Here is a 14,350-nt window from a genome sequence, read left to right on the forward strand (position 1 = left end):
ATGAAAATTCAAAATGGACCAATGAGTCGAACAGATTTCGGCGGGACAAAACAAAATCACTCCAATGACATGCCGCTTCTGGCTGGTCAGTGTAACGTCTGTCCCGGGCTCGGTCTGAGTGTCAGCTCTGCGCTTCGGTCTCTCTTCTCCCTGTAATAATGAGCGCCGCTGATACTGCACTCAGCCAGTCCCGCTCCGGAACACTGCTGCTCAGCCACCCCCTGTATCTCTGTTACTATAGGGAGCACAGCTGGCACGTGTACCTAAGCCAGCATTGTATTGTGCGATCATAAAGATCTCCTTTCATTAAATGCAGCTAAACGGAACCTGATGTCTTATAATGGATTCGGTGCAATATACCTGCAGTGATACCGGAGATTGGATCCCGGTGTTACACGTGCAGTGATACAGTAACAATAGCATTCTACACAGGGCATCTTGAAAGACAAACAACCTTTTAGCAACTGTGTTTATAGGAGATTCAAAGTGATACGAACAACGGGACCAATTGCTACAATCTACTGATACTTTGTAACATTGGAATAAGATACAATAATTCTCTAGTTCTGCAGCAGCTACACGGGCAGTCACTGCTCTATGGATTGCTTTATGTAAGCACTAATGCTGACATCTGTAATATGATGACTATATGACCCCGCTTTAGTTTGGAAGTGAATATACAGTTCATGGAAGCGGAGATACAATAAGGCAGATTTGCAAGTAGCACATATAATACCCATCATAGTTTCAGCCCGATTAGAGAGGAGGTGGGTGGCTCTTAGAAGAGCCTTTGTGTTGATGTGGGTCAGAGAAGGGGGTGATTACTTGGCGCTGGTGTACTTGGTAACAGCCTTGGTGCCCTCGGACACGGCGTGCTTGGCCAGCTCTCCCGGCAGCAGCAAGCGTACGGCGGTCTGGATCTCCCGGGAGGTGATGGTCGAGCGCTTGTTGTAATGAGCCAGGCGAGAAGCTTCCCCAGCAATGCGCTCAAAGATGTCATTGACAAAGGAGTTCATGATGCCCATAGCCTTGGAGGAGATGCCGGTGTCAGGGTGCACCTGCTTCAGCACCTTGTAGACGTAAATGGCGTAACTCTCCTTCCTGCTCTTCCTACGCTTCTTCCCATCCTTCTTCTGGGTCTTGGTCACCGCTTTCTTAGAGCCTTTCTTAGGCGCCGGAGCAGACTTTGCTGGATCAGGCATTCTTTAGGATCTCTTCGACACAATGTAGAAAATCTGTGCGGTCATCTCACACATCTGTTTTATTTATAGGCAGCTTATGCAAACGAGGCATCACCAATGCAAGCTACACTATTGGGTAGAAGTGTCATGTGACACTGGTAGGCATCGTAACCCCACTCTTCTTTTTGCGGATTGGTCTGTGGATGAAGTTGAGCTGCATTGTTTAGCTTGTAAGCAGACCAATCACAGAGCAAGCAGCATGTCGCTTCTGAGTATATATGTAAGAGGAGGGCGGTGTTTTAGAGACATTTCTCTCAGTGTTTCTGTTGAAAGAGAGACTCTTTTATCTCATTGAACCTCGCAAGCATGTCTGGAAGAGGGAAACAAGGCGGCAAGACCCGTGCTAAGGCAAAGACTCGCTCATCCCGGGCCGGTCTCCAGTTCCCAGTCGGTCGAGTTCACCGTCTGCTGAGGAAGGGAAACTATGCGGAGCGTGTGGGAGCCGGTGCCCCGGTGTATCTGGCCGCAGTACTGGAGTACCTGACGGCTGAGATTCTTGAGCTTGCCGGAAACGCCGCCCGCGACAACAAGAAGACCCGCATCATCCCCCGCCACCTGCAGCTGGCTGTGCGCAACGACGAAGAGCTCAATAAACTGCTCGGTGGGGTGACCATCGCCCAGGGAGGCGTTCTGCCCAACATCCAGGCCGTGCTGCTGCCCAAGAAGACCGAGAGCCACAAACCAGCTAAGAGCAAGTGATTTCACTGCTAGATACTTGTCCCCGCAACACAAAGGCTCTTTTCAGAGCCACCCACCCTGACCCCAAAGAGCTGATTCATGATATGCTGTACATGTGGGAGTAAGTAGCCCGCTGTTTAGCGGGATAGGTGCGAGTATCGTACTTGGCGTTGTGCTTCTGACGGGAAGTAAATCAGACCCTTGCGTGTAACAAGCAGTAGAGCGCAGACATAACAATGTTATTTCCATAATGTTCTTTCTGCAATAGGACTTATAGCGCTAAACAAATTAAATTAATACAATACAGCACAGAAACCGTGGAGCGCAGGGAAGCTATGCAGGAGATACTAAATGGACATTTAGAGAGTGATGAGTGTGTATGAAAGATTCTAGAGCGGGGGCCTCTCGAGCTATGCGGGGATGTGAGTTCCATAGAATCGGAGCTGCACGGCTAAATGCTTGACCCCCAGATTCATTAAGGGAGGTACTAGATGTGTAGGGCAAGTTCCTCGGTAGAGGACTCTATAAAGAGCCGCCTTACAGGCATTTACTTCCATAGAAAAGTGCTCATGGAGCCTTATTAAAACGTTCCCTTACACTTGATCAACTCTAACCTTTCATGGTGAAGACTAGTAGCCCCCTGTGCCCTGACTGCACGCTGAATTGAGGAGGCTCCCGCCACTGTTCCAGGGCAGCGGCAAGCTGGAAGGAAGGTGCGGGCAATTAAGGGATATAGGCCGTGAGCTTAGTGGCTACTAACTACGAGGAGCCTGGGCAGAGCTAAAGGAGGTGGTATCCGTCCAATTAAACACCATTGTGTAACTTATGCTTCAGCTGGTTTAGAAGGATTTGGTGGCTCTGAAAAGAGCCTTTGTGTTGCTGCGTGTATAGGAGTGCCGAGTGTCTATGCCCTCTCCCCTCGGATTCTGCGGGCTAGCTGGATGTCTTTGGGCATGATGGTTACCCTCTTGGCGTGGATGGCGCACAGGTTGGTGTCCTCGAACAGCCCCACCAGATAAGCCTCACTGGCCTCTTGTAGGGCCATAACGGCAGAGCTCTGGAAGCGCAGGTCGGTCTTGAAGTCTTGGGCGATCTCACGCACCAATCGCTGGAAGGGCAGCTTGCGGATCAGCAGCTCGGTGGATTTCTGGTAGCGGCGGATCTCTCTGAGAGCAACAGTCCCGGGACGGTAGCGGTGAGGCTTCTTCACGCCGCCGGTAGCTGGGGCGCTTTTCCGAGCAGCCTTGGTTGCCAGCTGCTTGCGGGGAGCTTTACCTCCGGTAGATTTGCGGGCGGTCTGCTTGGTCCTGGCCATCTCTCCTCACGAAACACGTCTAAAGGCAAAAAAACGAATACATATAGAAAGCAGCCGCTAGCATCTCTATTTATGCACTGTGCTGCGCTGTCATTGGATGAGTTAAAGGCGCCTTTCATCCTGATTGGCTTAGGCATATGCATAGTACTTTTCAAAAAGCCCTCCAAGACTTTAGGGTTTCTCCCGGGTGCGGCAACAAAATCAGTCTCCATTAGAGGTTTTATCACGTTTCAGCCAGAAGGATTGCTGTATTCCGGGAAGTCTATGCTGGCATTCTAGCCAGGGGAGACAATCAAACACACACACACACACACACACACACACACACACACACACACACACATAGCAGTGATACAAGCCTCAAGTCTAAAGAGTCTTGAAATAGAAACCTTATTACATACAGTACTGTGAATAGCTACCGTCGGCGGGAATAGTACGTATGGGGACAGATGTGCCTCACCAGCTGTGCTCTCTACTGTCCGGGAGATCACAGTATATGTCTGCAGTAAAAACATCAGCGATTAATATGTCTGCTTACCAAGTAACATTCACGATACGATAGTCATTTGCATATTACAGCATTAAGAATACATTTATCTGGTAGATCTCAATTATCATATTATGAGAAGCTTTAGAACGGAGAATAATCAGATCTTCTGCCTGCATTGGGGACGATGTGATACTAATGTGAAACAGTAAGTAGTGTTACACTATTGTTACTATTCTATGAATACATCAGTAGATACTATCAATACCAAAGTATCAAATAAAACCACAAGCCAAATCTCATTAATCTGAGAAAGACAAAGTACAATACATGGAGAACACAGGAGGACATTTGTCTAGATAGTGTAAGGGTTTGCAATGAATGGGCTATTGGTGGAAATAACAATCAGATACAAGTGAATCACTTTTTCTTTTTGTATAGCTGAATTATTATAAATGCATATTTAATGAGTTAAGTTTCATTTCCCATTTATAAAAACAAACAAACAAACAAACAAAAAATAAGGGGTTGTTTGTTTAAGAATTGGCAAAAGGTGTATTTTATTATGTTCAATCGAGTTTAAAACTCTTATAGGGGATTATATTGCTATGAGCACAATGCACATTCAGTGACCTGAATGTATGGGAATTAAGAATAAAAATGTAATGTCATAATAATGACTCACTATGCTATGGTGCACTACAGAATACCTACAGTGAGTGCTCCTCCTTTTATTCTATCTGTGTAGGGGTTGGGTGTGCTACTGTCCATTACTCCTCATGCAATTCTATACCTATTACTGAGATTTAGTTAGTACTAAGGGAAGAGAATATTATAAATGAATAATCCATACTAAGGCAGATGGTGATTGGTGATTACCTCCTACATGGTGCCAGGTGGGATGCTTAGGGGCTACTGGCTTACCTATTGGACCCCTTGCATGTGCTACCATCACTGGAGGACAGACGGCATTTATTTCTTAGAGCGGTGGGTAATTACATTTTAGTAAACTGTTGAGAAACCTTGTTAAATATTTTGGAAATGTTCACACGACCATTTCTATATTTCCACACACTTTTACATCACTGGTGTAAAATAAAGAGTCAAAAGGATTACACCAGGCATGTCCAAACTGAGGCCCTCCAGCTGTTGTGAAACTACATATCCCAGCATGCCCCGACACAGTCTTGCTGTCAGAGAATGCTAAAGCTGTGTCAGGGCATGCTGGAAAGTGTAGTTTCTCAACAGCTGGAGGGCCGCAGTTGGGACATGCCTGGATTACACTGTACAATATGAGTAGAAATGAAACAAGCAAAACTGTTTAGGAACAGAAACTGGTTGTCTTGCTCCTTAAACTTTGCCAGCAAAATGGCCGCCGTTGCCATGGTTACTAGAAATTGCTAGGCAACCGAAAATGGTTGTCATGCTTAATCTACTTGGCCTGAAAAATGGCCACTTTCTCCTGCAGGGTCCACAGGGTATCCACAGGATACATTGGGATATGGATGAGCGACAGCGGATCTTGCACCAATCGGTCAAAGCTTTCTGGGCTCCCAGTACGCAGTGGGCCCGTCTATATATACCTGCCACCTGGCTCAGGCAAATCAGTTTTTAGTTTGGTGAGGCAGGAGCCGGACCATGGTCTAAGGGCTGCTGGTTTTTGGCAGCCATAAGCTTTTTTACTTTATTTTTATAGTCTTACTATTTTTTTCTGAGTGATCTTTCTAAACAGCGTCTTATACGTACCTTAGAAAGAGTCACTCCAACTACTCCCCGCCGAGTCGCGACAACGCTTACCCACGAGTACAGTGCTGTTTCGGCGGGCGTCTGTGTCGGATAAAACTAGCAAGTCCAGCAGACGTTACCAGGCTGTGGCCGGAGCACGGGAGGAAGGTAAGGCATAGGTTCCGCTTAGAGGGGGAACATGGACACAGCCGCACTCTTTTGGGGGAAACTACCAAACAGTCGCTGACGCGGCTGCCACCGAGAGTGCACAAGTGCTAGGCCTTAGGGATCAAAGGCTCCAGGAGTAGCATGAGGCTGCGATCCCTAATTTTGAGATCAGCAGTGGGGAGACGGATGCACCCCTGGTCGCCCCTCCCCCCCCGATTCACGACCAGTTTCCTCCGAGTCTCCTGCCATAAACTGAAGCGGCTGTGTGACTGGTGCATCAGTGTTCACTTGGCAATCTGTGTTCACTATATTTTCACGGAGCGGCGGTGGACACTTATAGCATATGGATCCACTCGTATTTATCGATTCTGGAAGCGGGGTAAGTCTCCCTGTATCCCGCTCTCCTGAGTGGGGGCTATAAAACACTAAGTGGGTCATTCAGACCTGATCGCATGCTGTAGTTATTTGCAGCCGTGCGATCGGGTCTGAACAGCGCATGCGTGGGGGCCGCAATGCGCAGGCGCGTTGCTGGCCGGCGATGGCCATCACTGGGCAGCGACAAAAATAATGAAGAAAGCATTCGCAGCAGCAAACACAAGAAGATTGACAGGAAGAGGCCGTCCGGGGGTGTCAACTCACCGTTTTCTGGGAGTGTTGAGGAAAACGCATGCGTGTCCGGCCGTTTCCATGGAGGGATCCTGACATCAGCTCCAGCAAGGATCATTGCAGCGGGTGAGCAAGTCCTGAGCTGTGCAGAGACTGCACAAACTTTTTGTTTGTGCAGCTCTCTGCACAAGCGTTTGCAGCCATACACAGCAATCCCACCTCCCCTGTGGGTGGCGATTACCTGGTCGTAGCAGTGCAAAAAATAGCCTGCATGCAACCATGTCTGAATTAGGCCCTAAGTCTCTATCTACCTTTGAGTACAAATAGTTGGATAAGGGCATAATGCATATGAGTTTGATAATATTACTGTGGTTTCTTTTGCTATGCGTCTGAATACAGTTAAAGCATTTTTATAAAGTAATGCAGTGATATGTTTCTCCTACATACGTGAACTGTACCTGTAGTTGAATATGTGGTCATATTGCTTATTATACTAATGTATAGTCTGTGACTGACTGTTAGTGTGATTGCTGACTTTGCTATAAATTCTGTCAGTTTTCTCTGTTTACTCCGATCCTCAATGCTGGTGCTAAACAGGGTAGGGTCGGATTGTATGTCACTTTAACACATTTTAAAGTGATTACAGTCACAAATTGTGTATTACACTGTTAAATTGTCTGATTATTTATCATGTCTTAGAGCAGAAAAGGTGAGGAAAACACACTCACATCAGCACCAACACTCATATCATGTTTGTCATGTAAAGCTGGGTTAACATCTCAGGATCTGGTTCAAGATGGGTTGTGTGCAAACTGTATTAGCTTTCACCAAGGTCTCTTGAAATATTCAAGGCAGATGCAGGTGTAAGTTGATCCACCATGGGCTATGTTTGCACAGGACATTATCCAGTATAGCTGAGTGGATAATTCCAACTTCTGTACCGGTGATAGGTTGCACTATTATATGTGCAGCACAGGGGAAGCAGTAGCCTCTCAACAGAAACAGGCTGAAAAGCCAGTGGTAAGTAAATCATTTAGACACAAAACAACATCTTCAGAGTCTACACATGTTTCAGATGAGGACTCATCAGAGGACGAAGACTCATTACACTCTGGTTCTGAATATGAGGATGAGGAAGAAGGTCTCAGCTCAGTGGACATATCTGAGTTGATTACTGCAATGAAATCCATTTTATCCTTAGAAGAATCAACATATACTGTGTTAAAATCCAAGGCACCTTTATTTAAACGTCCCAAAACAGGTAAGACTGAGTTTCCTGGATCAGAACAGCTGACGGAAATTATGGAAGAGGCTTGGGTTATGCCCAGTAAGAAATTTAGAATTCCTAGGAAATGGAATTCCAATTACCCTTTTCTGACTGAGGACTGTTTAAAGAGAGAGGTAGCCCCTAAAGTAGATATGCATGTGATTCGCTTAGTGCAAAAATCTACATTACTTCTGCCTTCAACATCAATAAATGATGTCACGGATAGGAGAGTAGATGGTTTGCTAAAAAACAACAACTTTTTTTTCCCTGTCTGGGGCAATCATTAGACCAGCCATGGCCTCAGCCTGGATGGCTAAAGCAGTGGCTGTCTGGCAAGATGCATTGGTAGGGGAAATTTCAACGACATCCAGAGAGCAAAAATCCCATGTGACACATATCAAACAGGCTGCAATATTCTTGGAAGAAGCAGCCTTAGATATGGGCACTATTGCCTCTCAAACATCAGCCTCAAAATTAGCCGCTCACCGAGCAGTTTAGCTACGCACCTGGAAAGCTGATTCAGAATACAAAAAAGATAAGCCATCAGCCTGATGGTGCGGGCCTCCACCTGGGGGAACCCAGGGTGGGAGGCCGACTTATTCATTTTGCACAAATCTGGCAGCAGTCTACCACAGATGCCTGGGTGCAAGAAGCGGTGTATCCCAGTTATGCGTTTTCTTTCAGGAAAAACCCTACTCAAAGGTTTTTTTTTTTTTATTGTACCAGCCTTTCTTTGGTAGAAATGAGGGCCAGGGTTTTGCAAGAGGCAGTTCAGAAATTGCTTCAGTCAGGAGTAATCATTCCTGTTCCTCCTGCACAACAAGGACAGGGTTTCTACTCCAACCTGTTTTTAGTCCAGAAGCTGAACTAGTCGTTCCAGCTCACACTCAATCTAAAAATGCTGAACAAATACATTTGGGTACCTCGGTTTCATATGGAGACCTTACATTCCATCATTTTGGCTATGGAACCATGGGATTTTATGGTATCCCTGGATATACAGGATCCTTACCTGCATGTTCCTATAGCTCTGTCCCATCAGCGCTATCTCAAATTCGCTATCCTCCAACAGCATTTTCAGATTCAGGCTCTGCCATTTGGTCTGGCCACAGCCCCCAGAGTATTCACCAAAAATGTGGTGATTATGGTAGCTTATCTCCGCCAGCAGGGGATAAGAATATTTCCATACCTCAACGATCTTTTTATCCTGGCACAGTCTCAGGTATTGCTTCTGTGTCATCTGCAACATACAATAGAGTGTCTGCAGAAGCACGGTTGGCTCATAGATTGGGCAAAATCATCTTTTGTTCCGTCATAACGGATGACTCATTTGGGGCTGTATTGGATTTGAGCCGTCAGAGAGTAATTTTACTTCTGAGAAAAATATCCAAACGTCAGTAAAGGATCCAGGAGCTTCTACACTGTCGAAGAGTATAAATTCTCGCAGCAATGTGTGTGATGTGTCTAATGGTGTCAATTTTCAACATGGTAGAGTATGCTCAGTTCCATTCAAGACCTCTGCAACATCGGATCCTTACCAAGTGGAATGGGGTCATCAGACAATAAAAATGCAGACTATGATTCTTCCTCTGGAAGGAAGGAGGTCATTAGCCTGGTGGCTACAGACAGCCCATCTGGACAAAGGGAGACCCTTTTGGATATCAGATTGGGAAATTCTGACAACAGATGCCAGCCTTCAGGGCTGAGGAGCAGTGTCAGGAAGAAATTGCTTCTAGGTGCAGTGGACCAAGGAAGATGGATGCCCTGTCAGTGAGATGGGACTTTCGTCTGGCCTATGTGTTTCCTACCATCACCCTGTTAACCAGGGTGGTGAGAAAGGTAAAAGTATGGATGGTGTAATGGTTAGCATTACTGCCTCACAGCACTGAGGTCATGGGTTCGATTCCCACCATAGCCCTAACTGTGTGGAGTTTGTATATTCTCCCCGTACTTGCATGGGTTTCCTTCGGGTACTCCGGTTTCCTCTCACAATCCAAAAATATACTGGTAGGTTAATTGGCTTCCAACAAAGAAAAAAAATAACCCTAGTGTGAATGTGTGTCTGTGTGTACATGTGATAGGGTTTATAGATTGCAAGCTCCACTGGGGCAGGGACTGATGTATATGGCTAAATATGCTCTGTAAAGCACTGCAAAATATATGTATAATATATAAATAACTGGTAATAATAATAATAATAATAATAATAATAATAATAATAATAATAATAATATGTGTACACTATATAAAAAACTGGTGGCGGTAGTAATAATAATAATAATAATAATAAAAAGGAAAAGTGCCGTTATACTAATAGCTCCGGCTTGGCCCATAAAACATTGGTACACAGATCTGCAGAGGATGTCGATGGATGCTCTATTCCTACTACCTCAACATCCAGATCTACTGATTCAGAGGCCTTGCCATCACAGACATCTGGATTGACTGTCTTTGATGGCGTGGCTCTTGAGACCTCCATCCTGAAGTCAAAAGGATTCTCTCAACAGGTAATTCAAACAATGCTTAGAGCAAGGAAAACCTCCTCAGCTCGCATTTATCACATAATATGGCAAGCCTATATTCAATGGTGCAGTGAACGGAAACTTGACCCCAGGTCTTTCAGAATTTCCAGAATCCTAGCATTCCTTCTGGTTTAAGGGTGGCTTCTTTGAGAGTGCAGGTGTCAGCACTAACTGTATGGTTCCAAAAGAAAATTGCCAACCTACAGAATGGGCACACTTTTTTCCAGGTAATGCTGCACATTCAACGTCCCTCTGTTCCTCCTACAGTGCCTTGGGATCTAAGTTTAGTTCTAAAGGCCCTTCAAGTTGCCTCATTTGAACCACTTAAAAGAGTAGATTTTAAATGGTTGACAGCTAAGGTTCTCTTTCTTCTGGCTATGGCTTCAGCTCGAAGAGTTTCAGCATTTGGCGCATTATTATTTTGTCCTCCATTTCTCATTTTTTATCCAGATAGATCGGTTCTCAGAACTAAATCTGGGTATCTTCCTAAGGTGGTGTCTAAATTCCACCTTTACAAAGAAATTGTAGTCCCGGCTTTCCAGGGGCCAGACCTATCTGCGGGAGATGCATCGTTGGAAATTGTCCATGCCTTAAGGATCTACGTAGATCGTACCAGTGCTATCAGAAAGACAGATTATCTCTTTGTTCTCTACGGATTTCATAGGAGAGGGTGGCCTGCTGGTAAGCAGACACTGGCGAGGTGGCTTTGGATGACGATTTCAGAAGCATATTCGAAGGCTGATCTCCTGTTTCCGGATAATGTCTCTGCTCACTCTACTCGTAAAGTAGGTCCATCATGGACAGCACAGCATGGTGCTTCAGCAGAACAGATATGTAAGATAGCCACATGGTCTTCCATTAACACATTCATTAGACATTTTGCTTGTGGATACCTTTGCCTCTCAGGATGCTGAATTTGGGCCAAGCATTCTCCTGTCTAATCAGGAGCGTTGCCACCACTAAATTGCTTTGGGACATCCCAATGTATCCTGTAGATACCCTGTGGACCCTGCAGGAGAAATATAAGTTATGGTAATAAGTTACCATTGATAACAGTATTTCTCCTATGTCCACAGATATCCCACCTTGACGCACCTGATTTGAGGATCCTTTTACTCACTAAACTCTTCCCTCTTGTACGGAAGGGTGGGAGGTTGTGCATGTGTGGTCTTCTCGCCTGATTAGTGCTCTACATGATGCTCCTGCCTTAAGCTTTGGAAAACAACTGATTTACCTGACCCAGGAGGCGAGGATATATGGACGGGTCCACTGCATGCTGGGAGGCCAAAAAGCTTTGACCGATTAGTGTAAGAACCGCTGTCGCTCAACCATATAACAATGTATCCTGTGAAACCTGTGGATTTAGGAAAAATACTGTTATCAATGGTAAGTTCTTACCATAACGTATATGTTGCTATGGTTGCCGAACTGTTGCCAGGGAACAGAAACTGGTTGTCATGCTTAAATCAAATTTGCCATCAAAATGGCCACTGTTGCCATGGTTACCCGACATTGCTAGGGAACTGAAACTGGTTCAATGTTTAGACTACTTGGCCTTCAAAATGGCCAGCATTGCCATAATTATCGGACATTGCTAGGCAACTTCCCTGGAGCACTTTCCCAGCTGGTATGGAGCCACCCAGGTGAAAAGAGGAACAGTTTCCCCGAGTTTTGGGGCTTGTTCTTGGGGAATCTATACAAAGCAAAGGCCCTGGTACTGGAAAAAACGGTTTAATGTCTCATACTGATGTAACGGTATTGGGCAGCATGAAGCCTATTACTAAGGGTAAGGCCGAAACTAGGATTTTCGCCACCAGGGAAAAAGCAGTGATTCCCCTCCCCAAAATGTGTTTATAAAAAATGTTATTATTAATAATAACAATAGTAATATTAATAATAATAAAATAAAAATATAAAAAAAAAAAAACCCTAAGACTAAAATAATCACATTATCAAAAATTTAGAAAAAAGAGGGATATTTTGGACAACATCCCCCTATGTGATCCAAATGCCCTCTGCGTCACATACCCCATCAGCGGCGTGTTTCACTACATTCCCCCCTGTGTGTCCCCACACATTGCACTTTATCATAACACCTCATTACTGCACTACATTCCCCTATCCACTGCACTACATCACTACACTACATGCATTCACATCAGTCCCTGCCCCAGTGGAGCTTACAATATATATTCCCTACCACATGCACCACTTAAACAATTTTTATTGGGACTCAATTAATTATATTTTTGGATTGTGGGAGAAAACTGGAGTACCCGTAGGAAACCCATGCAAATACAGGGAGAATATACAAACTCCACACAGTTACAGTAGAGCCATGGTGGGAATCAAACTAATGACCTCAGTGCTGTGAGGAAGTAATGCTAACCATTACACCATCCGTACTGCCTCTGAGAAGCTTTAGATCTGAGTATAATCAGAAATTCGGAATGTGCTGGAAACTATTATACTAATAGGAAACAGTAAATACCATTGTATGTACTTGCAAACTATACTCACTAATTCCAGGGAGATATTAATATGAATGCAGATATACATAAAAATAAAAATAAGAAAAGTCACAACTACATATGTCAAAAACACTGTCTATGGCATAAAATAATAATGATGATTTCATTTTTAAAACGTTAATACATTAATCATATTAGGTCATATTAGGTCATCGCTACCGTACGGTAGCTTTAGAATGGAGTATGAACAGAACTTCTGCGTGTGTGAAACTATATGATACTAATGGGAAACAGTATTATTCAATTGTAACTATTCCATTGAAACATTTGGATACAATCTGTGAAAGTATCAACTTAGACCACAAGCTAAAGCTTATGTATCCGGGAAACTGCATGAAGAGAATATAAAGCTGCTGTGTACTGTATGTGGATTGTACAAAGGGGATTTTCATCTGCTCAGTGGAGACTAATTTCAGATACAATAGTCCCTGTACGTAAAATCAACCACTTATTGTTCTATTTTAGTTACTGTCTTTTTCTTTATGCAGATATATTTATTTATTTTTATATCCATTTTACATGTTCTTGAAAAAAATAAACATTAAAAGTATTGAAAAAAAAATATTTTTATGGGTCAGCTTTTATTTCTATTTTGTTTCTACCATCCTTGGGGCCCCAGAAATCCCTAGTAGTGGCCCAGGTCTAGCTCCGTGTTCTCCCTACCTGCTCTGGAGACTCTCAATGCTCTAGATCACAACTCCAGCATGCAATCATGGGTTGGGGAAGAGAGTGAGACCTGGATGGTACTTGCTGCTGGCACACGCCCTCCAGTTAGTAGTCATCGGTATTTTTCAAGAACCCGCTTCCATCTCCATTTGCCTTCCATTCCTCAATGTCGATCCTCTCCTCTCAGCTAGTTATTTTTTAACAAGCTACGTCATTTAAATTTTATTCCGCATAACTATTGTGAGCATATAATTCTTCAACATCTTCCTATCTTCTCCTATTTGTTCTTCCTTTTCCTCCCCCGTGTTCCATCACGTCTCCCCCGATTTTCCCCTTGTCTCTCCCATCTCCCCGTTTGTTTCCTGTTGCCATCTTTACCCATTCACCTTTATTTTCCCCCTGTTTCTCTTCCTTTCATCCATTCCTTCCACCTGCCACTACCCTTAGAGGTCCCCTTATGTATCCCCATATTTCTGCCTCTCCATTTTTCCCTCTGTACCCTTATTATTCTCCATATTATTACTGTCTCCTTTTATTTGTATCACTATTCATACCGATTCCCTCTGTTGTTCCTTTTGCTCCTCTGATCTCCCACTCCTCGTCTCCTTATTTCTCCCGTCTCCAGATATTGTACCCTTTATTCCTATGGTCTCACCCTATTGCTCCCATGTCCTCTTAAAAATATCAGTCTCCTATCAATGGGAACGGGACCCCATAGCCCACCTACTGACACACTTAAGATGCATAGATATGCATCAATGTCTATATGGATCATTATAAGAACATGTGGAGAAAACGCCACCAGCATTTTTCAGGACATGGAGAATCTCAGGCCGGCAGGATTATTCTGAAGCTGATTATGCACGCCAGATATCTTTCTTTTATTTATTTAGTCAAAGTAACTAGAGTTCCCAGACAGGAGTGCCAATACCTTGTGGGGCAACCTGCCTGTGCTATCCATCCGGGTGTACAGCATCCCACACATCACCTTTATGTCTTTCAAAATGCGGCATCCTCTGCACTGATTATGCCCCAGCCACCTTTGTTCGGTGTAGTGCCTGGAGGAGAGAAAAGTGCCCGATGAGACATTTTTCGCTTCGCAGAAAAGATGTATTACACGCCAGCCAGATCATGCCTGGTCTAG

At 44.4% G+C, this 14,350-nt stretch overlaps 3 protein-coding genes across 3 annotated transcripts; 1 reads left to right on the forward strand and 2 right to left on the reverse strand.

The window, feature by feature from the left end:
- Positions 1 to 770: 770 nt before the first annotated feature.
- LOC134994287 (histone H2B 1.1-like) lies at positions 771 to 1,260 on the reverse strand. Its single transcript, XM_063950946.1, has one exon. It carries the CDS (start codon positions 1,200 to 1,202, stop codon positions 822 to 824), a length of 381 nt encoding a protein of 126 aa, XP_063807016.1. The 5' UTR covers positions 1,203 to 1,260; the 3' UTR covers positions 771 to 821.
- A 202-nt stretch (positions 1,261 to 1,462) lies between these two features.
- LOC134994285 (histone H2A type 1-like) lies at positions 1,463 to 1,993 on the forward strand. Its single transcript, XM_063950944.1, has one exon. It carries the CDS (start codon positions 1,548 to 1,550, stop codon positions 1,938 to 1,940), a length of 393 nt encoding a protein of 130 aa, XP_063807014.1. The 5' UTR covers positions 1,463 to 1,547; the 3' UTR covers positions 1,941 to 1,993.
- A 774-nt stretch (positions 1,994 to 2,767) lies between these two features.
- LOC134994283 (histone H3) lies at positions 2,768 to 3,263 on the reverse strand. The gene has a single exon (XM_063950943.1). The coding sequence runs from the start codon at positions 3,232 to 3,234 to the stop codon at positions 2,824 to 2,826; it is 411 nt and encodes a 136-aa protein (XP_063807013.1). The 5' UTR covers positions 3,235 to 3,263; the 3' UTR covers positions 2,768 to 2,823.
- Between the last annotated feature and the right edge of the window lie 11,087 nt (positions 3,264 to 14,350).

Source organism: Pseudophryne corroboree, unplaced genomic scaffold (assembly GCF_028390025.1).
Source record: "Pseudophryne corroboree isolate aPseCor3 unplaced genomic scaffold, aPseCor3.hap2 scaffold_1294, whole genome shotgun sequence".
Lineage (NCBI taxonomy): Eukaryota > Metazoa > Chordata > Amphibia > Anura > Myobatrachidae > Pseudophryne > Pseudophryne corroboree.